Source organism: Marmota monax, unplaced genomic scaffold, assembly GCF_021218885.2.
Source record: "Marmota monax isolate L192 unplaced genomic scaffold, Marmota_monax_Labrador192_F-V1.1 WCK01_AAM20220418_F8-fsc00153, whole genome shotgun sequence".
In the NCBI taxonomy this organism is placed as follows: Eukaryota; Metazoa; Chordata; class Mammalia; order Rodentia; family Sciuridae; genus Marmota; species Marmota monax.
The window spans coordinates 1,078,173-1,099,701 of NW_026692146.1; the positions used below are offsets into that span (position 1 = coordinate 1,078,173).

Consider the following 21,529-nt stretch of genomic DNA (forward strand, 5'->3'; position numbering starts at 1 on the left):
AATAAGCTTTTGATGGCAATTAATAAACCCTATGCTCATTCAATTCCATGAGTACCTACACTTCATGAAAACCAATATGTATCAGGATTAAAAAAATATTTTTTTTGAAAGAATTATCCCATGGTGAGAATTTATCCTGTAAAAATAATTATAATCAAAGAAAGGAATGCAAAGGCTATGGAATATAAACTTGATGGGCAGGACATGGTCTTTTAAAATAATTAATGAGACTATGATAGACATTGGGGAATGTGGGGCTTTTATGACTGCAAAAAAAGAAAAAAAAAGAACAAGTAGGATCTGCAATATGCTCATAATGACACAAGGATAATATATAGCAGTCACAGCATCTGCCAACAGTCACTCAATACCCCTCTGCCACCTTAAACTTCTCTACCCATTACTGAGAACTGAGAAAGCTGTGTTAGGCGCTTCTTTATGAAATAGCAGTATCCAAGTAGGGATGATGATGAAAGAAACTATCCAAAACATCTGACTGGGGCCACAATATAAGGTAAGAATAGAAGGAGACATGTCCCAGAGAAAAGCTAACATCTGTGGGTTCGGAGCTCCTCCTTACACTAAAACCAAGTTTTCTTAAGGTGGTTTGAGTCTCCACTTTTTGTAACCAAATCTCCTCCATGCACACAAACATCTGTAACATACAAGGTAACCCAGAAAAATTAAGTAAATAGCATTACAACAAAAAATACAAAATAAAGAAGAAAAGCTAGAGACTCCCATTGTGAAAGGCTTTCATGCCAATTATCTCAGGTTTTTCACATTCTAATAAACTGTACTACATAGAGATACATAGTTCCAGGTCCTTCATTTAGCCAACAAGGCAGAACTTAAAACTGCTACACAAAAAAATCATAAACCCTTGATAATATCACTTGAAAAACTAAAGATTAACTAAGCTCACAGAATTCCACCCCTGCTGCTCCCCTGGCCAAAATACTTGGCATACCTAATGATGGAGACAAATAATTTACACATTGGTATCTAATAATACTTCTTCATACTCCCCAGCCACACCAAACTTTCTTTGAAGTTTATCACTCCAAAAATAGAAACTGTTTTCATTGTAAATATGAGACTTGAAGATGTTTATTAAATTACAGAAATACTGGACACTTAGTCCAAATACTAAACATGCTGTATAACAAATAAAAGGCTATTATGTAATATAATAGCCCCTTACCTTTGTATACTTCATCTTTCAGAGTACTTTCACACACAGTCTTGCAAACTTACATCAACTCTCAGATAAACAGAGCAGGTATTATTTTCTCTTTAGAAATGAAGAAAAAGACTGAGAGAAGTGATCTCCCTAGCTACTGAAATGAAGAGGTCAGGGTACAATTCTGTTTTTCTGATCTTTCCTCTATTCTTTTCCCTTACAGCAGGAAATATTAGCCACAGTAATTCAGACCCTAACAGACATCTGGTCTTTTACTTTTTGGAAAACAAACAGCTTCATTTATTTAAAAGTATAATTACAAATAAGAATGATGAGAGATGCCATCCTACTTAAGGGTCCATTTCCCCATAGGATTAATACTGTTATGAACAGCAAGTGCATGAGCTGACCCGATTTCTTCTTTCATGTATGACGACTAGCTCTGTAATGATTTTAGTAATTACACTGAAGTCTTCAATACAAGGCCAACAATGTGACATTTCTGTAGATTCCTAGGCAGATCTGATTCGAACCTCAAATTTGTTCATAATTTGACTGCCTCAGGGAAGTAAGATCACCTAAATAAGGCCACCACTCTGAAAGTCTTTAAGACTTTTTCAGAGTCTTTTAAGTTCCCTAATAGTTACCATTTAGTAAGTGTTTACCAGGTTTCAGGGTCAAGGCAACATTACAAGGTCTACAACAGACCCATGGGGTCTGTCCACATCTGTCCACACCTGTGGCTGCCCCCCCCCCATTATCTTTCCCATTCCCACTCTGCTCTACCAGTGTGCTTCTTGCTGTTCCACAAATATGCCAAGCATGTTCCCACCTTGGAGCTCTGCACTTGCTGTTCCTATTTGGAATGCTCTTCCCTGCATGCCAGCAGAGCTCACTTCCTTATTTGTCTCATGTCATTACACAAATGTTACCCTCTCAGTTAAGGCTTCCCTGCTTGCTTACCTAAAATTCCAGCACCACCACCACCCACACACACACATCCTAGTTCACTCTGATTTCTCTGCTTGACACAGTCACAAACATACCACGTAATTTATTTATTTAACTCATTTTTCTAATGTGTCTCCCCTACTACAGTATAAGCCCCATACAAAGGTCAAGGACTTCTTTGTTAAGTACTGGATCTTCAGCATCTAGAACTACATGACATATAATAAACACACAACATGTAAAGCCTGTAGACAGCATTGCATTTTACAGATGAAGACAATGAAGCACAAAGAGATTAAGTGACTTACCCAGGTCACATAGTCATTAAATGGCAAAGCCAAGATTCAAACCCAAGTCTGATTTCCTCCATGGCCTGAGCTCTCAACCACTATTTTATCTTACCATCCTCTTCCTTGACAGCATACAGGCAAGGACTTTTCCAAATTCAGAGCACACAGTGCTAAGTGTGTCACTGCTACTAGTTCTGTCTTTAGGGTAACATTTTTGCCCAGTACATCATCTTATCTCTTTTCATTATAAGTTTTCTTTCAGGTATTGCTAAATGGTCTAGCATACAGTCTACAGCAAAGCTATATACTCTGAAATCAGAGCATGTCCTCTAGTTTCTTCATGATATACCCTGCTAGTTATTTTGCTTCTATTCAATGTTTTTTCATTAATTTAATATTTATAAATTATCTACTGCACAGTAGATAATTTTTGCTAAACAGCTAACACAGTGGAAAATCCAAAAAGAGAGAGCTATGTGGAGGAGGGATGCAGTGAACACAGACAGAAGAGCCAGGGGAATAAACAGCCCAACCTGGCTGCTTCTATCTCATATCCCCCTCCTACTCCCCACTGAGCAAATCTGAGGTAAAGCCAGATGGCAAGGGAGCACAGATGCAGTTTATAGAAGTCATCCTCCTGAGGCACAAGGCAAGGAAGGTAGATGAAGGTGGAAAGTAAATATGGAGAAGAAAAAAAAAAAAAATCAAAAGGTCTGCACAAAAGCCCTCCTCTCTGTACTATGCAGAAAGGGCTCTTGAGCAATGTGAAACCATCTAAATGAAATCATGGCACAAGCCCTGCTAAGTTATGGGAGAATAATGCATCAAGCAGAGGGAACAAACATATAAAGGCCCTGAGAAGGGAACAAGTTTGTCACGTTTGTGGAAGAGGAAGGTCAGTGCAGAGGGAACAAGAGGAAAGGTTTACAGGCGATTAATTCAATGAGGCAAGCGGAAATCAGACCATGCAAGTCTTTATCAACCAAAGGTTCTCCAACTTTGGCAAGGACAGAGGGTTACTGAGCACAGACTGTAGGCCCCACCCTGAGAGGGTCTGATTGGGCAGGTCTGGGACAGGATCTAAGAATTCTCCATTTCTAACAAGCTTTCAGGTGCTGCTGGCACTGCTGGTCCAGAAACCATGCACTGAGAACCACTGTCTACGCCACAGCAATGAATTTGAAATTTAATATATAAGGCCACTGAAGGTAAATCATCAGAGACAGAAAGTCATTTTGTGGTTGACAGGGGCTTCAGGAAGGGGAAACAGGAATAACTGCTAATGAGCACAGGGATACTTTTTTAAAGTGATGAAAATGTTCTGGAAATAATGACAGTCACAGAACTCTGTGAATACATGAAAAGTCACTTAGTTGCATACTTCAAAATGGTGAATTTTATAACATGTGGATTATAACTCAATTTTAAAAAAGGTTACTGGAACATTTAACAATATAGTGAAGGGATTCACATCATTAAAAAAAAACACTCTGACTACTGCAGTAAGACTACAGGATGAGAGGCAGGGAAAACCAATTAAGGGGCAAATATAGCACACAGCATGAGTTAGGATGGAATCCTGGGAAGAATGAAAATATGAAAAAGGGTAAGTCTGAGTTACATTTGAAGGTTGAGCCAATAAGAATCACTTGAGGAATAAGATGCGCGATATGAAAGTAGAAATTAAAGAGAATTTGGGTTTATTGCCTAATGAGTAAAAAATGGTCCAATTTACTGATGAGGAAGGAGGAATACACCAGGAAAGGGCCCACAAGACAGGGGCCTCCATCTCAACTTTGAGATGCCTGCCTATCAGACATTATGTAGAGGAATTTAAAGCCACAGGCCAGATGAGAGCAGCTGGGAATAGCTTGGAAAGGAAAAGAAAGCTGAGTTCAGTGCCTTGAGCTAGTCAACACCCCCAGAGGTCCCACAGAGATAAGGATCCATCAATTAAAATGGAGAGAGAGAGAGAAGCCCAAAGAATGGTGTACCAAAACCAATAAAGAAAGTGTTTCAGGAAAGAAGACACAATCAGCTGAGTCCAATGAGATTTAGGGATCTACAAAATGAGGAAGAATATTGGTGATTAGATTTGGCGAGCTGAAGGATGTCAACTGCCTTGACAAGCACTGAATAATGGGGATAAAAGTCAGATAGGAACAAGCTGGAGAACCTGAGGGGAGAGGAGACACAGTACAGATAACACTTCCAAGGAGTTCTGTTTTAATGCAAGTCAGAGAAAGTGGAGGCATACATGGAAGGAGATACACAGCAAAAGGAGTGTTTTGTTTTTATCAAGATGGAAGTTTCTACAGAATGTTTTAATGGGTGGGAATGACCAATAGAGAGAAAAAAGTGTTGATGGTACTGAATCACATTATCTACCTCTTGTGTTCTAAATGGGTTTTTATTAACTGTCCGGTGCTGATACCTATCTGGAGAACCCACAAACACTTCACAGTTAGTTGAACCCACAAACACTTCACGGTTGCATGGCCAAATGGTCACCAACCCACCTCACTTTTTTTTATTACAGTGATTAGTCTACTTTTTTTTTTAATTACAAGGATAATTTATCAATTGTGATAATTTCTTGATTGGACACTATAACACAATGGCAACAATATGGTTAGAAAAGGTATCTGTAAGATGAGGCTATAACATTTCACACAAAACTGAGGGGCAAAGTTCCACCTGTCCATACCACAGGAGGAAGTGGGGTAGAAAAGGGCCCCGTAGTGTTCCAAACTGATCAGTGGATTACAGTATCCATAACTGCTACTTCTCCCCCCAGAGACATATGATAAGAACAAAATGAAGGCATTACACCTTTTGAAACAGACTTTTAAAACTCATTTCATATACTCTTTAAGTTTATAGACATAAATATGTCCTCAAGAAAGGTTAAATAAAGCTTACTTCAGATCTTTTAATTTATAATCTAGCTACAATAGTAGATTTTCATGTGGTAACTTAAAAATTATTTACAATTTTATGGAGAAAGTGAAACATGAATTTTTCCCCCAATAAATATCAATCCCCTTCTCCTTCCATTAATTGGAAGAAAACAAAAAAGGTAAAGAAGAAAAAAGAGAGAATTGATTAAACTAAAGAGAACATGCAAGCATATGTTCTTTACATTGCTTCTTTTATGTTTTGTTTCATAAATCAGCTCTCCAAATGGTAAAGAAATTCTTCAAAACTGCAATTTAATTCCCTGAATAACAAAAATAAAAGCAAGAGGAGCAGCTCCTTCTTTTGGGTGAAGTAGTTTTATTGGAATATTGAAAATTTTAATTTACTTAAAGGAAATTTTAGGCTACTCTATTAACTAAGTCCTTCAGAAAACAACAATCTTGGCCTAGAAACATGACCTCTAATAATAAAAATAAACTAAACAATATCCATTATCTGACACCAAAACACTTCACAAGGAAAAAACAAACACCAAAACTTTCAAAAATGTATCAGTTTTGTTAAGATATGGTACTCATCATATCTTGCTATGCAAATGAAAAAGAACATAGAAGAGAGACATACACACACATTTATATATTCAACAAAAAATATAGAACTCATATATGTAATACATGTAGAAAAAAGCCCGAAGCTATAACCATCAAATTAATAATTGTTATGCTTTAGTGGTGAGATTATAAAGTGAATTTTTTAAAGTTTTTATGCTTAAATATTCTAGAATGACTACATACTACTATTTTTATGATCAAATTGATTTTTTTAATATTTACTTTTTAGTTATAGGTGGACACAATATCTTTATTTTATTTTTATGTGGTGCTAAGGATCGAACCCAATACCTCATGCATACTAGGCAAGTGCTCTACATCTGAGCCACAACCCCAGCCCATCAAATTGATTGTTTTAATCAATCAGTGATAAAAACACTAAGATAAATATAAGGTGTCATTTTTATTCACACACATTACTACTTACCTGGATCTTTGTTGTCAGGCAAATATTTGATAGTGCTTTTTCTGGGTTACCTTGCTGCCTCCACTTTAGTTAGGGCCAATAAAAATAAGCAATCAAGAAATGTATCTTCAAAATACACTACTTTAGAATGTAATGAAAGTCATTACAAGGTATGAAGTACTGATACATGCTACAACACGAATCTTGAAAACACTGTACTATGTGATAGAAACCAGGCAAAGACTACATAGTTTGTGATTCCATTTATGTGCAATAACCAGCACATGCAAATCCAAGGATACAAAAAAAAAGATTAATGACTGCCAGAAGCTGAAAGGCAGGGGAAGAAAAGGAGTGATTAGCAAAAAGTGTGAGTTTTTAGGAGGTGATGAAAATGTTCTAGACTGAGGTTTCAACCAAGAGGAATAAACTAATGGAGAGCATAAAATAATATTTTTTAAAAATCTGTAGTAACCTTACTTCCAAAATGCCATCTTGTCTTGATATTTTATATTTTTTTAAATGGCATATTCTCAAGAAAATAAAAATGACATCAGTAGCTGCTTTTCCACATGGAAACAAGCAAAATGGGGCTCCCTAGAGTTAAATCCTCTAAAATGCTGTGGCGAGAAATTTATTCTGTCTCAAACCACAAAAGTGCTTCTGAAAACCCATGAGGTAAATTATTTCTTCAAGAGTGCAGCAACCAAAGGTCAAAACAGCACATCAGTCTTTATAGATGCACCCAGACTACAATGACAATAAGTTGCTGGGACATCTGAAAATGCTTCCAATGTCTAGCTTAGATAGCAACAAAGAGACAGCTTTTCTTCCCTTTAATAGCAGCAGTGGATGTCAGATCAGCTCTTCTCCATAACCATATAAACCAGGGGGAGGCATGGGAAAAATGGAGGAACTCTGATTGGTCAAAGGGGAGGGAGAGTTGGGAGGGTGGTGCATGGTGGCAGGAAAGATGGTGGAATGAGATGGACATCATTACCCTAGGTACACATATGTATGACTGCACATACGGTGTGACTTACAGTGTGCACAACCATAGAAGTGCAAAGTTGTGCTGCAACTGTTGTCAATGAATCAAAATGCATTCTGCTGTCATATACCTAATTAAAATAAATTAATTAATTTGAAAAAATAAGTAAATAAACCATACATACATTAAAATATTAACTTCTTTCCAAATTGTAAATTAGGAATGTCTTTTTCTTTTTCCCCCCATTCTTGGTACCAGAAATTGAACCCAAGGGCACTTAACCATTGAGCCACATCCCCAGCCCTTTGTATTTTTTATTTTGAGACAGGGTCTCAGCTAAGTTGCTTAGGGCTTCTCTAAATTGCTGAGGCTGGCCTTAAACCTGCCATCCTCCTGCCTCAGCCTCCCAAGTCACTAAGATTACACGCCCAGTAGGAATGTCATTTTTTGTAGTATGGTCCACAAGGAAAAGAGATTAATCAATAAACAATAAACTCTAAAGCATATTTCAGAGCAGTAGAGATAAAAGAGATCACACAGACAATACAAATGGAAAAATATGGGGAGGAGATGTAAATTAAAACAAGGTACCACTCACAACTATTATCTTCAACTGAAAGATTAGATTAAAGCAACATAGGTGAAGTTTTAGGAAAGTGATTCACTCAAAGATACAACGGATAGTACTATAAACTGTTAAAAATTCAATTCAGAAAATGAAATGAACTATGTAACAAAAGCTACAGATTATGTAGCTTTTCCAGGAAATTTATCCCAAAGAAATACTGAAGTGAAGAAAAATTCTAAAGGCCTTAAATTTTCACTACAGTGTTAGATCTATAAACAATAAAGTGGAAAAGTAAATGTCCAGCAACATGGAACAGAGTAAGTTAAAATACATGTACTGGCAAGAATGGAATGACCCAGCTACCAATTACTGTAAGTATAAAAAGACAGATAAAGTTACATAACACAGTATTAAACTGTAGATTATAGCCCTTTAAAACAGATGTACATATGAAATGATGTGAATGGAAAAAACAAAAATTAAATCAGTAGTATAGGAAAGCAACTGAAGTCACTTTTAAATTTTTTCAAATTTCAAAGCTGAAATACATTTACAATAATTTATAACCTAAAAGTCTACTTAACATAATGATTACTACTTATTTCTACCTCTTACAGTGATCAATTTTGAAAGAAAGAAAACTAAGGTAAAGAAAAGGCAACCCCTACACATACTGCACAGTAATTCATGCCAGTCACATCCAAATGTAGACGTGCCCTTCCAAAAAACCAAGGACACAGATAATTTTTATTTAAAAAGAATGGGTTATAGATTTATTTTTAAGCACTCTATTGTTATAGAGTAAGTATTCACTGTAACTGTTATGTCATTGACATAAGAATGATTCTTTTTCAAAGAAGAGTTATTTTAGATTAAAATTTGAATGACCTTTTCAAGAGGAAATTAAAAAAATGGCTAGGGCTTTTTTACAAGAAATTTGCTTTGTCAGAGGCTTAATTATTCAATTGATTTTTTAAAAAATCATGTGAAGTTCCATAGAAAAAAGAAAGGAACCAGGAGTGTAAGATGTTCCTTATCAGAGACAGGAAATTAAAGCTCTGCAGTAACACCTTCAGCTTTCTAATTTACAAAAATTCAAATCCCCTAGGTTTGCCTAAGAGAAAAAAGGGCATAAGGAGAAAAAAGTATCCTTTAAAGAAAAATGAACTATCTGTAAAAAGAGCAACAAATTGTCAAATATCACAACTCACAGGCAACTCCCCACAGATTGGCCAGCTAATTATCCTAGTAATGAAATTAGAGAAACATCTGAAGGGTTTCTGGATTTGATAATTCCTCTGTGGAGAAATAAACGTGAACTATTTCTTCATTTTGATATTTTATTGTAAACACTCGTGCAGGAAGGCCCCAGTACACTTCTGGAAGAGAAGGAAGCCACCAAGTTTCCTTTAACCTGAGCAAGCAAAAACAACATCAACCAAAGCCTCTCTGAATCTCAAACTCACACATTTAGCCCAACCATGACTTACTTATAAGGCTGAAGGGGCTTAGAAACAAGATGCAAATCATTCTAATCTTCTGGGATATTGTGCCTGCTGCTCCATACAGACCTGGCTATATGCTCTGATGGCCACTCTGATGGCAGACAATGCACATACGGATGAGATGGTCAGTTTCGCTCTCTAATTCAGTCATTCTTGACCCTAGTTGTGGGCTAAGATGCCATCCTTCTGCACACTTGTGCTGCTCAATACCTCAGCCTGGACTGTCCCACATCTCCCCAACTGCTTTCTGACAGAGCATCTCACAGGGTCTCTGTGAAGCCCGCCTCTCAGGAGCTCCAGTACTTTACCCCAGAGATACTCCCCAGCCTCCCAGATGGTATGTTCCAACTTTATTAGTTATCAGAAGATAACTGCTTACAAAGGCCTTATATGATTTCTAAGCTGTTTCTCCCACCTAGAGTTAACTCTTGGGGTCATTAAACTTTTACAAATCTTCCATCAATTACCGTGAGTTATGTCTACCAATGTTCTATTAAGGCCCAATGATAACTTCTACACCAAGTGTATCACTTTTTATTATGGCATTAGCCCATTAGCCATTATCAGTCAAATCTGAGTTAAAGCAAAAATCCTAAAATCATATCCAATGGGATTCTTTTTTACATCACAAACTATTTCTTTGGTCACTTTTAGCAAATTGGAATTTGGATATCAAAGAAGTCTCAGTATCAATTTCAACAGTATTCTGCTAAAAAAGTTGATCACACATGGAATATTCTGGTCATTCATTCAGTAACATCTAGAATCAATCATTATCTAACATAATCAATATTCTGGGGAAAAAGGATACAGCAAAAAATGATTAACTGTGGGGGAAATTGTTTGCACATTAAAAAAGTGTTCTAACAGCAAGTAACCTCTGGTCTTAGCTGTCTGATAACATAACCACTTCATATGTGGTAACAGAAGCAACTGTCACTTCTACACTGTGACTTACAGGCATAATGTCTTATCAATGTCAGTTACTAATAAAGTTGCTCCTGGTTCCATGTCTTCCTCTCAATCCCAACTCTTTGCTGACATTAATGTCTTTGATTCACGCAACCATTAATATTTACTGAGTGCCTATTATGCAAGCACAGTTTATGTAATAGGAATAGTGATGAAAAAGCTTGCATTCCTTTGGGCACAGAGAGGAGACTGATAATGGCTAATTATGATTAAGGAGAAGCCAGCACTTGAATCATCTTGAATACATTCTACGAAAAGGCCCTGAGGTAGGGATGAGCTTAGTCTGTTGCATGACCAGAAAGAGCAACACATCAGGAACAGTCACATACCAATGAAGGCAGAGAGGGAACCAGGTCCTAGCTCCTATAGGGCATTGTAGATCAGAATGAGGGTGGGCTTTATTACAAAGGAAAAGTAACTAAAGTACTGATTCTTAAAGCATGGTCTCCAGACCAAGAACATCAGCATCACCTGGGAACCTGTCGGAAGCACAAAATCCAGGCCCCAACCCAAACCCCCTGAATTAGAATCCCACCCATGCAAGCACACTTAAGCTTGAAAACTACTTCATTAGAGGATTTTACGTAAGCGACTAACATAAAATTATGTTTCTGAGTAAAACAGTAATAATACTGTTCAGACAGTATTATTGGCTTGATAGATAACAGCAGTGTGTGTGTGTGTGTGTATTTTGGGGGGCAGTGTACCAGAGATTAAACTCAGTGGCACTCAACAAATGAGCCACATCCCCAGCCCTATTTTGTACTTTATTTAGAGACAGGGTCTCACTGAGTTGCTTAGCACCTCACTTTTTGCTGAGGCTGGTTTTGAACTCTCAATCCTCCTGTCTCAGCCTCCCAAGACGAACAACAGTACATATAAATGATATCAAATATAAGCTATTATAATGTCTATAGTTATCTCAATAACAATATCAAAACATCACAATCCACATCCACTTGTACTTATCTTTGCATTTCTGAATTTCAGAGAATTCCAATTCAATTATAAGAAACATAGAATGGGGGGCTGGGGTTGTGGCTCAGTGGTAGTGCACTTGCCTAGCATGTGTGAGGCAGTGGGTTCAATTCTCGGCACTGCATATATATAAAGGAATAAAATAAAGGTTCATCAACATCTAAAAAATATTTTTTAAAAAAAGAAATATGAGTTTCCCTTATCAAAAATGCTTGGGCTGGGCACAGTGGTGCACACCTGTAATCACACCAGCTCGGGAGGCGGAGACAGGAGGATTGAGAGTTCAAAACCAGCCTCAGCAAAAAGTGAGGTGCTAAGCAACTCAGTGAGATCCTGTCTCTAAGTAAAAATAGGGCTGGGGATGTGGCAATGCTTGGGACCAAAAGTTATTTCTGTTTTAGGGGAATTTTTTGGGTTTTGTTTGTTTGTTTGTTTAAATATCTGCACATATATGTGGGAAATCTTAGAATCAGTACCCCAAGTCTAAACACAAAATTCATATGCTTCATATATATATATATATATACCTTATACACACAGCCTGAAGGTAATTTTATACAATAATTCTAGAGCACCTGTGTTTTTACTTCAACCCATCACATAAGGTCAGGTGTGAAATTTTTTCTCTTTTGGTATCACAAGATATGCTGCAAAAACTTTTAATTTATAAAACTTGCTTTACACACACACATACACATACCCACACACACACACCAAAAAAAAAAAAAAAAATCAAAAAAGTTTCAGGTTTTGGAACTTTTGGATCAGGGATGTTCAGCCTGTACTAAGAACATATATTTTAAATTATATGTTCCATGTATAATTGGAACATATAATTTCCTCCTCCTCAAATCACCAAATAAGAAATCCCAAAAAACATATTTTTCCTCACTTCTCACATCAGAATAGGTTCCCTGCTTCCTAGACCCTGTCCCTTAGTGTTGAAGTCATCCCCATTCTTCTAGAATAATTCAAAGAGCATAAAACTTGCCCTAGTCCAGGTCAGAATGAGGGTTGGCTTTATTGCAAAGGAAAGGTCATTACAGTTCTGAGGCAAGAAGACCACAGAACACCCAACACTTCCAGCAGAAGTAAATTTTTTCTTTGCCACTCTGCAATCACTCCCACATAGGTGTCTGTATCTGTCTTATCAATCCTACTGGTCTAAAAATTTCTTCAAGACAAAGGTTTGGGTTTTGAAATACTTCCCGTTTTTCTCCTCCACTATTATCCCTCACTCTCCAAAGAGCACTCTGATTTTACACACAGTATATATACAACACATACCTGTTCAAGTAAACCAATGATACTATAAGTCGGGGATGCAAAGTTCCATGGAAGAAGGGAACAAGAACAGGAGACTAGAACATGACAATCAGTACATTCACATCAAGAAACATTCATTTATCCATTAAACACATGGCATAACTTCAGAGCATGCTTTTTCAAAAGGCAGACAATGTCTGGAATGAAAAAAGACAAAGCATTCTGCTAATCTGGGGAAAGTTAAGAAATCTCTCCTTTTCAACTGTGCCTACAGCTAAATTTAGACAGATTTCAAATTCCAAACACATTTCCCAAAGCAACTCACCTTGAGGCTACTTCTACTTTCAAGAGTTTTCATAAACAATCAACAAATAAATTAAAAGAACTAAAAATATACTTAGTTAATTCTTCCCCTCTGCCCTTCTCCTTATAAAATTAAATTTTTTAAGTTTAATATTGGTAGGCTTTCTCCTAAAATTATCATCACTGCTTTGTGGGCCTGTGACTCATTTTATATAAAGACAATGTTATATATTTCACTCTTTTTTAAAAATTTTTATTCTCTAAGCACTCTATTTATTTTTAAGACCGTCCATGATGCTACGAGTACAGCCAATCCATTGCTTCTAGTTCTTTCCTTTCTACCTCCCACTTTGCTATTTAGTGTAGGCAAGACCTATCCTCACCGCAGAAAATTTAAAAATATTTATTCATTCACAAAAAGTCCAATGCTGTGCTAAGTGCGAGAAACACAGATGGAAAGGCATGGTACCTACACCCTCAAGGAGGTTTACAGAACAAGGAAGAAGCACTGCAAACATTGACTCCCAAATGAGAGAACTTCCTAGTGGAGGTACACTTAAGGTCCAATGAGAACAGGGGGGAAAAAAGCCCTTCAGGGAGAAGATGACTTCACAACAGGTCTACTGAGCTGAAAACTGAAGCATGCACAAGACAAGCAGGAAGAGGACCATGCAGATAGTGAAACACATATAAAGGCACAGAGACAAGAGAAAAACCCAGCTTCTGTCTTAAGCAATCCTCAATCCACGAGCCACAAATGTGCTGCAAAAATTTTAAATGTATAAAATTTGTTTTACACACACACAAACACTCTCACACTGTTGGCAAAGTCCAATGGAGCAGAGTAGGTTGTGGAGAGCAGGATACAACAGGGTACAACTCACTGTGAGCAAGAGGAAACCCTAACATAAGCATAGGATCCTAATGGGATCCCCTGAGGACCCTAGAGGGGGAAATAAACAGATCTTCCTGAGCGGCAACACAACTCCAAGGAAAGCAGGGGAAATGCCGGTGACCAGGGGCAAGGCACACACACTACTCCTCTGCCCTGGCCACTGCAGCACTTTAATCGCTAACACTGGTGTTTTAAGTCTTTTTTGATCACTTCCGCTGTGTGGCTACAATTTCTGGGGAAATGTATTACTGACACAAAAAGGCTGAAATCCACTAGCTTAGACAACAAAGGAACTTGATACCTAAGCTAAGGAGTTTGTATTTAACGCTATAACAGAAGTCCATCTTGAGGAATTCCAGGGAAGGAAAAGACAGTGCTGCTCAGAGAGACAACCAGGGAAGCAGAGTGTTGAATGAAAACACTAAAGGCAAGAAACCTAGCCAGCCATGGTGGCGCATACATGGAATCCCAGTAACTAGGGAAGAAGACCAGCATTGGCAACTTGACAAGATCTGTCTTAAAATAAAATTTTAAAAAGAGTTGAGGATATGGCTCAGTGGGAGAGTCTTATCTAGCATATACAAAGCCTTAGGTTCCATGTCTGGGATCACTCTCTGATAAGATGGAAAGTTGTTTCTCTTCAGTCTCCCAGGAAGGAACTTAGGGATATGGCAGAGACGTTCCACTATTCTTGCCTCTCTTACTTGCAACCCTGGGTAAGTGATACTGTTTTTTCTCTCACCTTTGGGGATTCCAAATTGTCACTCAGACCAAGTTAGGTAAGCAAGTGGCAAACTCAGTTGATTTGAATCCACCACCAGTTCCTACTATCAGCTGGCCCTGAATGTAATTAAACAACTCTTTTACTCTTTTTTGGCATCTATCTGCAGACTTTCCTGCGGTGGAGTTCTAAGGAGCAGGGGTGGAGGATACTGGGGACTGAATTCAGAAGTGTTCTACCTCTCAACTACCTCCCCAGCCCTTTTGTATTTTTTCATTTTTGAGACAGGGTCTCAGGAAGTTGCCTAGGCTGGCCTCAAACTTGAGATCCTCTTTCCTCAGCCTTCCCAGTATTGAGGATTACATGTATACATCACCATACCTAGCTCCTTTGACAGAGTTCTAAACCTTCGTACACTTCCCACCTATCCAAATCTTTATTGGCAGCACCTCTAAGATCCATTCTCCATACAGCAACAAAACCAATGTTTCTAGTTAATCAAATTATGCCATTTTTACTACCTAAAACTCAACTGGCTACCACATCCCTTCTCACACCACTTACTCTTGCCCCTAGCCCAGGAAAATCTATATGCTATCAAGTTTTCTCACTTCAATTCTTGCCACTCTCCTAACTGCCCACTAAGTAATGGCCTGCAGGGCTTCCTCCAGGTCTCTGAAGGAGTCCCTAGGAATTGTGCCCATTTGAAATGTCAGTCTTAGGTATAAGCACATAAATTCCTAGGATGCTTCCTTGCCCACAAGGCAGCAAACACGTCCATCTTATTTGAACCTTGATAAAAGACTGTTCATTCTTTTTATCCAGTTTGGATTTCAACAGGGAAAGATGTTTTTCATTTTCTACTCCAAAAATAATTATTCTCTAAATGGCAATATCTGAATTTACCATTAGCCAAAAGAATATTATGACTACTGTATGTCCAATCGAGTATATAAAAATATTATAACCTAGACATTTGCAATCTTGAACAAAACAGGTATTTGTACATGAACCTGGTCCAAATCTCATTTCTCTGGAATGACCAGGAGCAAATTACTTAAACCCGCTGAGCCTCAAAGTCCTTATCTGCTGAATGAGAATGGGAAGATCAACTTCACAGTATAATAAGGGTGTAAGATAGGATGAGGAGCCTAAATTACTGGGCACTGTTAGAGTGAGGAGTTCTCAGTAAAATCTTTTTGTCTGCCCTAGAAGGAAAGTAAGACAGTAGAGCTTCCAATCCCCTGGGTTTTTATATAAACTGCTCCTTCTACAGTGGAAAAAAATGTTAATCGCCTTTATCATTTTTTATTATCACCACTAACAGTTTAAATTAGTGTTCTACAATAGTTTATTCATTATGGTTTTCTACTAACTTTTCTACGCTTTCGTACCCTAAAAATGACCACAGTTGCTAAGTCTGTGAAACTAGTTTTCCTAACCATCATCTAACAATGTGTGAATTTCCATTTCTTTGATAAGACAGTTTTCCTCTGATAAGGTAATATGCTATTTGTTTTAAGAATCTGCCTCAATATTTCATGCTCTCTAAAAGGGCCTTCCAGTAACCAAGACTGCCCCATTTTACTCCAGTAAAATGGAGGATTTTAAGGTTTCACCTACCACAACTGCCTACTCATATTACCTATTGTTTTCTTCTCTCAATTCCAACTAAGAAAATGTTCTGTTAAATACCTAGCACATCATCAAAACACAAATATTTAAATAATGTTCAGCTTGATTAAATGGAAAGAATTGAAAGGAACACTCTGGATTCCTAAATCTTTATACCTCAATCTTCTTATTCTTTGAGATACTCCTTAGTAGAGAAAACTGGGGAAAAGTTTATAATGCACGACAAACCATACTAGCATGTGTTGGTATGCAATTATTCTATCTTAGCTGAAAAGAGATTGGAAAACATGAAGGCTTCAAGAATGGGTCGGGGGTTAAATTAGCTTTAGAAAGACTTTTGGAGGAGTGCCACACACTATGGTAGATAACCAAAAGAGATAAAGGTCTACCTTATTCCTTAAAAGCTCCAGAAGAGAAAAGTTTGTTTTATTGTTTTCACTGCTGGTAGGAGAAGGGAATGAAGAGTAAGGAAAGTAGTTCTTCCTAGAAGTAGAATTTAATAAATGACCCTCAGGGGTCCCATCCAGATAAATCTCTTTACTTTTTAAAATATAAGCAGGCGTATACTTGTACAAGTTTCTTTATAAAGCCTAAACCTGGTTTCTCCAAACCAGGCAAAAATACAGAAAATTCCAATGTCTTTTCATTAATATAACCAAAATCACAAGGCAACTAAATTACCTATATAGCACATGAAATGTGAGATGTTTTGCACATTTTTTAAAAATAGATGTTCTGCCTAACAGCCTTTCGGAATTACAATCTATAAAGACAGGAACCAGTCTTTAAGAATCTAATCTAAACTTGATTCTGGAATCAAATCTGATCTAAGTTAAGTTACCACATTATTACTCAATAGAAAGGAATTTTTTCAGAACATAGTATATCATATAAATCTAATGTTCCACAGCTATAGCTTCAAAAATTTTTAGTTTCAAAACACAATTTCAGATTGGAAAATATGTGCAAACAAAACTAAATAATACTAAGTAATAACATTAATACAGGCAATAATTTGATTCATCAAGTGTAAAACTGTTAAAGAAGATACTGCAATATCCTATTTATTTGTCCTAGATGCACAAAATCAGAAGCTTAAACAATCAGATTTTATTTTACAGTATTACAAAATAACTAGAGTGAAATATATAACATTATCTTTACATAAAATGAGTCACAGGCCCACAAAGCAGTGTCTCTACAGCACTGAAAGATAAAATACCATTAAGTTCAAAAATTAACACATGATCATTTCAATAGAACTTTTAAAAATTATTGTTTTCTTGACATATTACCTGCATGGGCCTAAGGGTACAGTTCAGTGGTAGACCATGTGCTTAGTATGTACAAAGTCATAGATTCAATTCCCAGCACTCCTTCCCCCCAAAAAGAAAAACCATATATTATTTGTAATCTATATAAAGCCTAAGTGATAACTTTGGTTTGACTGCACTTCAGTAGCCATCAGGAACATACATGTAACTATTTAAACATAATTAAAACTAAATAATTATTTTTTAAAGTTCAGTTCTCGGTCCCATAAGCCACATTCAAAGTTCAGTAGCCACATGTGCCTGGTGACTACCATACTAGACAATACGGATACAGGACATTTCTATTGTAGCTGGACAAATACACCAAATATGAAGTGGCAACACTTACCACTAAGTGACACAGGCAAAGTCAAGCACTCTGGCCTTAATGTGGCACTGCCAAATAGTGTGTGTGGTTTTGGTATGTAGTTTTTTGTTTTGTTTTGACCATTTCAGCAGTAGGTACAGAAATTTTTATAAAACTGTTATCTGAAAAGAGCAGCAAATGCTTTTAGAGTTAGCCAAGCTCTTTCAAAAAAAATTGAATATAACACTTCACAAATGAAAGTAGTCAATAAAAGATACCTAATGTGGTTTTAAAATGGTTAGAATTTTTGCTTTCGATAACTGACTCAATTCGACAATCAAATACAATGAGTGGATCACTAAAAAGCCAGTCTCTCCAAGTGCAAATAACCTATTTTTTAATAAAGAAAAATAAGAATGTTTTAAGTACAAAAGATTAATCAGTTTTCTCCTCACCAACTTGTAGAAATATAGAAACATAGATATTAGCCATGGCAGGTATCTGAAAATGAGAGTAATTATCACTCCAATTTCTGCAGTACCCTATCATTATCTCTGTGATTCTCAGTGCTTGCCTGTTTATTTTTAGTTAGCCTACTAAACCCATCTTCCACTTCTGGTTGGGACCAATTATCACTTCATGTCCCACATAAAAGAAAACCACTTGATTCTGTACTATTTGGTGAGAAAACACATGAAACCTATTTATCTGCACATTTTTAATATAATGCAGTCTAAGAAGCAAAGTTATCTTTAGAATGCCCTTAAGAGCATATCAAGGAATGTACTGTATGCCACAGAAACAATTTAACACTTAATGGTTATAATGATAAATTTTAAGTTATGTACATTTTACCACAATAAAAAAGTATATCAAGGCAACTGTCTACATTCTGATTATCCATTTTTATATTATTAGGCATTATAATTTTTCCTGAAAAAAAATGGTTATAAATTTCCAAAGTAATAAAATACAACATGGGGCTGGGGTTGTGGCAAAGTGGTAGAGCGCTCACCTTGCATGTGTGAGACCCTGGGTTCGATTCTCAGCACCACATAAAAAAATAAATAAGTGAAATAAAGGTATTGTGTCCAACTACATCTAAAAAAATTTTTTTAATTAAAATAAAATACAACAAATCTTACTCATGTTGGAATAAAAATCCAAGCATATTAAAAGCTAAAGATGAAGAAAACTTTTTAAGTTTTAAAAATACTTTTTAAGTAAAAACACTTTTTAAGATATCACAGTGATGGACTGAGGTTGTGGCTCATCAGGAGAGTGCTTGCCTAGCATGTGCGAGGCACTGGGTTCGATCCTCGGCACGACATAAAAATGAATGGATAAAATAAAGATACTGTGACCATCTACAACTAAAAAGACATCACATGGGGCTACTAAATGAAAATTTTTTTCATTTGTTTATGTATCTCAAGTTTAAGAGTCTTCTGTTTACTCAATATCACAAAATCAGTAGTAGCTTTTATCTTGCACCTCTTACAAGCTAGGCACTGTACTATTGGCTTGAATCACAAACAGTAACTCTAATCCTGAAAAACATTCTAAGAGCTGGATATCATTATCATCCCCATTTTACAGATGATGAAACTGAGAGACAATTTTTTTAAGTGACTTGTGATCACTAAAAGTGGTAGCTAAGCAAACACTGAAGGGTTAGTCTGATTTCAAAGTTGGTACACATGCATCATACAGTCTGTGAAAGATAATCAGAGGAACCACACCTGCTAAACTGAATGTAATCACAAGAGCACATAACTTTTAAGAATTCTGATTATCTAGTATGTACGTGGGAGAAGGAAAAACTCTCTACGTTTTGTAGAAACCCCAAAGGATACCTTGACATAAAATTAATCTTTAATAAAGAGACCATATTGCAACAACCAACACCTTGTCTCTTTACTTCTGTGTTCAGGAAAAAACTCAGACACCTGCAAAAATTACTTAAAGACAAAGAAATGTAAATCCAAGGAATAAAAATCTTAAAATCCTTCACCCTTATCCACAATACATATTTTAATACAGGACATTCACATTACAAACCTAACTTCATAAATAAATATCAAACTAAAATCAGATGCAAAATGCCATTAACATTTCCAATTCCTTGAATTCTGGCAGGACAACCTATCCCAAGCCATCTAAACCCAATTAAGGAAACTGCTATGTTTGTTCAGTATGTGCAAGTTTCAGGCGTCCTCCAGGAAACAAGTAAGGGGTCAGGGGACAGCATATTATATTCTGCGTGTGTAACTTCAGAAAACAAATTGTTATCACTTCATTCTTCAGGTTTTGCAAAAGCAAAAGAAAGCTTGTTCCTTTGTTTCAACAAATGAAGCATAAGAACAAGGGATGACTGCAAGATGGTCCCGCTTCAGTGGGAGAGGAGCAAATACAACTTTCAGGAGGCCATGCCACATGCCTACCGAGCTCCCAAAGAACCAGCTAATCCTCTCCAGAGGTCTTGCTTGAACAATCTGTGGGAAACAGAGGGAGCCGGGCACAGAAGTTTTCCTGAGATCTAAAACTTTTGAGGTTGTATTTACTAAAACCCGATTCCACAAAGAGATAAGAGTGACTTAGTTGCTATCGCAGACATCAAGCTCGAAATTCCATTAAAAATAAAGCCAAAGTACCCTTTTCAAAGTGTGTTATGTTCCAATCTGGTAAAAAGTTTGAACAATCAAAAACAGAAAGACAAAGCAAAAAAACAAGGTTCCCAGTTTCCCTAGTCTTGACCTTCAAAGAATCGCAAAAAAGTCAGGTCCCAAAAAGTAAAAGTTTCGAGCGGCGGCCCCACCAGCTGCTCAACTAACTCCGGAGCAGGTGAGGGACCCCTCCTGGCAGGGAGGGTGTCCTCGGGCCCCAGGCTGGGGGCTGGGAGGATGGAGTTCGGACCCTCCAGACACCTCCAGAGGCTCGGGTGGCCGGGCCCGCGAGGTTGAGCTCCAGACCCACAAGCGGCGCGGACGCCCCCGCCCGCGACCCCGCACACTTCCGGCCCCGACGCCCCGCGCCCCCCGCACGTCTACCCACTTACCGGCATCATTTTGGACCCGAACCGCATCGAAGCGGGTGGCCAGATTGCAGCCCCGGCAAAGCGGAGGCGCTCCGGGGGTCGCGGGCACCCAGGAGCAGAGCGGAGCGGAGGGCGAGGCCGCCAGCGAGGCGGCGGACCTGTTGAAAGGCGGGGGCGCGCGGGTGCCCCCCGCAGTGCAGGGGCGCCACCGAACCGCGCCCCCCCCCCCCCACCGGCCGGTCCCCGGACGCGGCTTTGTCTCCTCTGTGCTCGCGGTGGCCCGAACGCCCTCCTCGGCTCCGAAACCAACTAATCCCCGGCCTGGCCCCTGAGCCCGAGCGCGCCCCGCCCCCGAGCCCGCGTCCGCCCCGCCCGCGACGCGCCGGACGGCCGGGGGGAGGGGAGGCGCGGGGCCGGCAGCGGCGCGCGCCTGCGCGGACCCGCGGGGCGGGGCGCGCCCCGGGCGGCAGAGCCAAAGACCTTTTCTTTTCTCGCCTCTGGTCGAAAGTGCAGTCGGGGGCGCGCGGCGGAGCGGCTCGAGAGCGCGCCTCCTGGCGGAGCCGCGGGTGTTGGGAGGCGGTGCCTCCGGAAACAATAAACGTGAAAAACTTGCAGCGAGACGGAGGGCTGTGGCTCGCACCTGCTCTGCGGCTCGGAGCAAGAGTCCAACCCTCTGCC

General features: G+C 38.4%; 1 protein-coding gene across 1 annotated transcript in view; it reads right to left on the bottom strand.

Moving 5' to 3' along the window:
- The window catches only part of Tp53bp2 (tumor protein p53 binding protein 2), a 56,412-nt gene extending 35,278 nt beyond the window's left edge, over nucleotides 1–21,134 (bottom strand). The window contains exon 1 of the mRNA XM_046419122.2: nucleotides 20,873–21,134. Coding sequence (XP_046275078.1) covers nucleotides 20,873–20,899 — 27 coding nt within the window. The 5' untranslated portion in view covers nucleotides 20,900–21,134. The remainder of the gene's footprint in view (nucleotides 1–20,872) is intronic.
- Nucleotides 21,135–21,529: the final 395 nt, after the last annotated feature.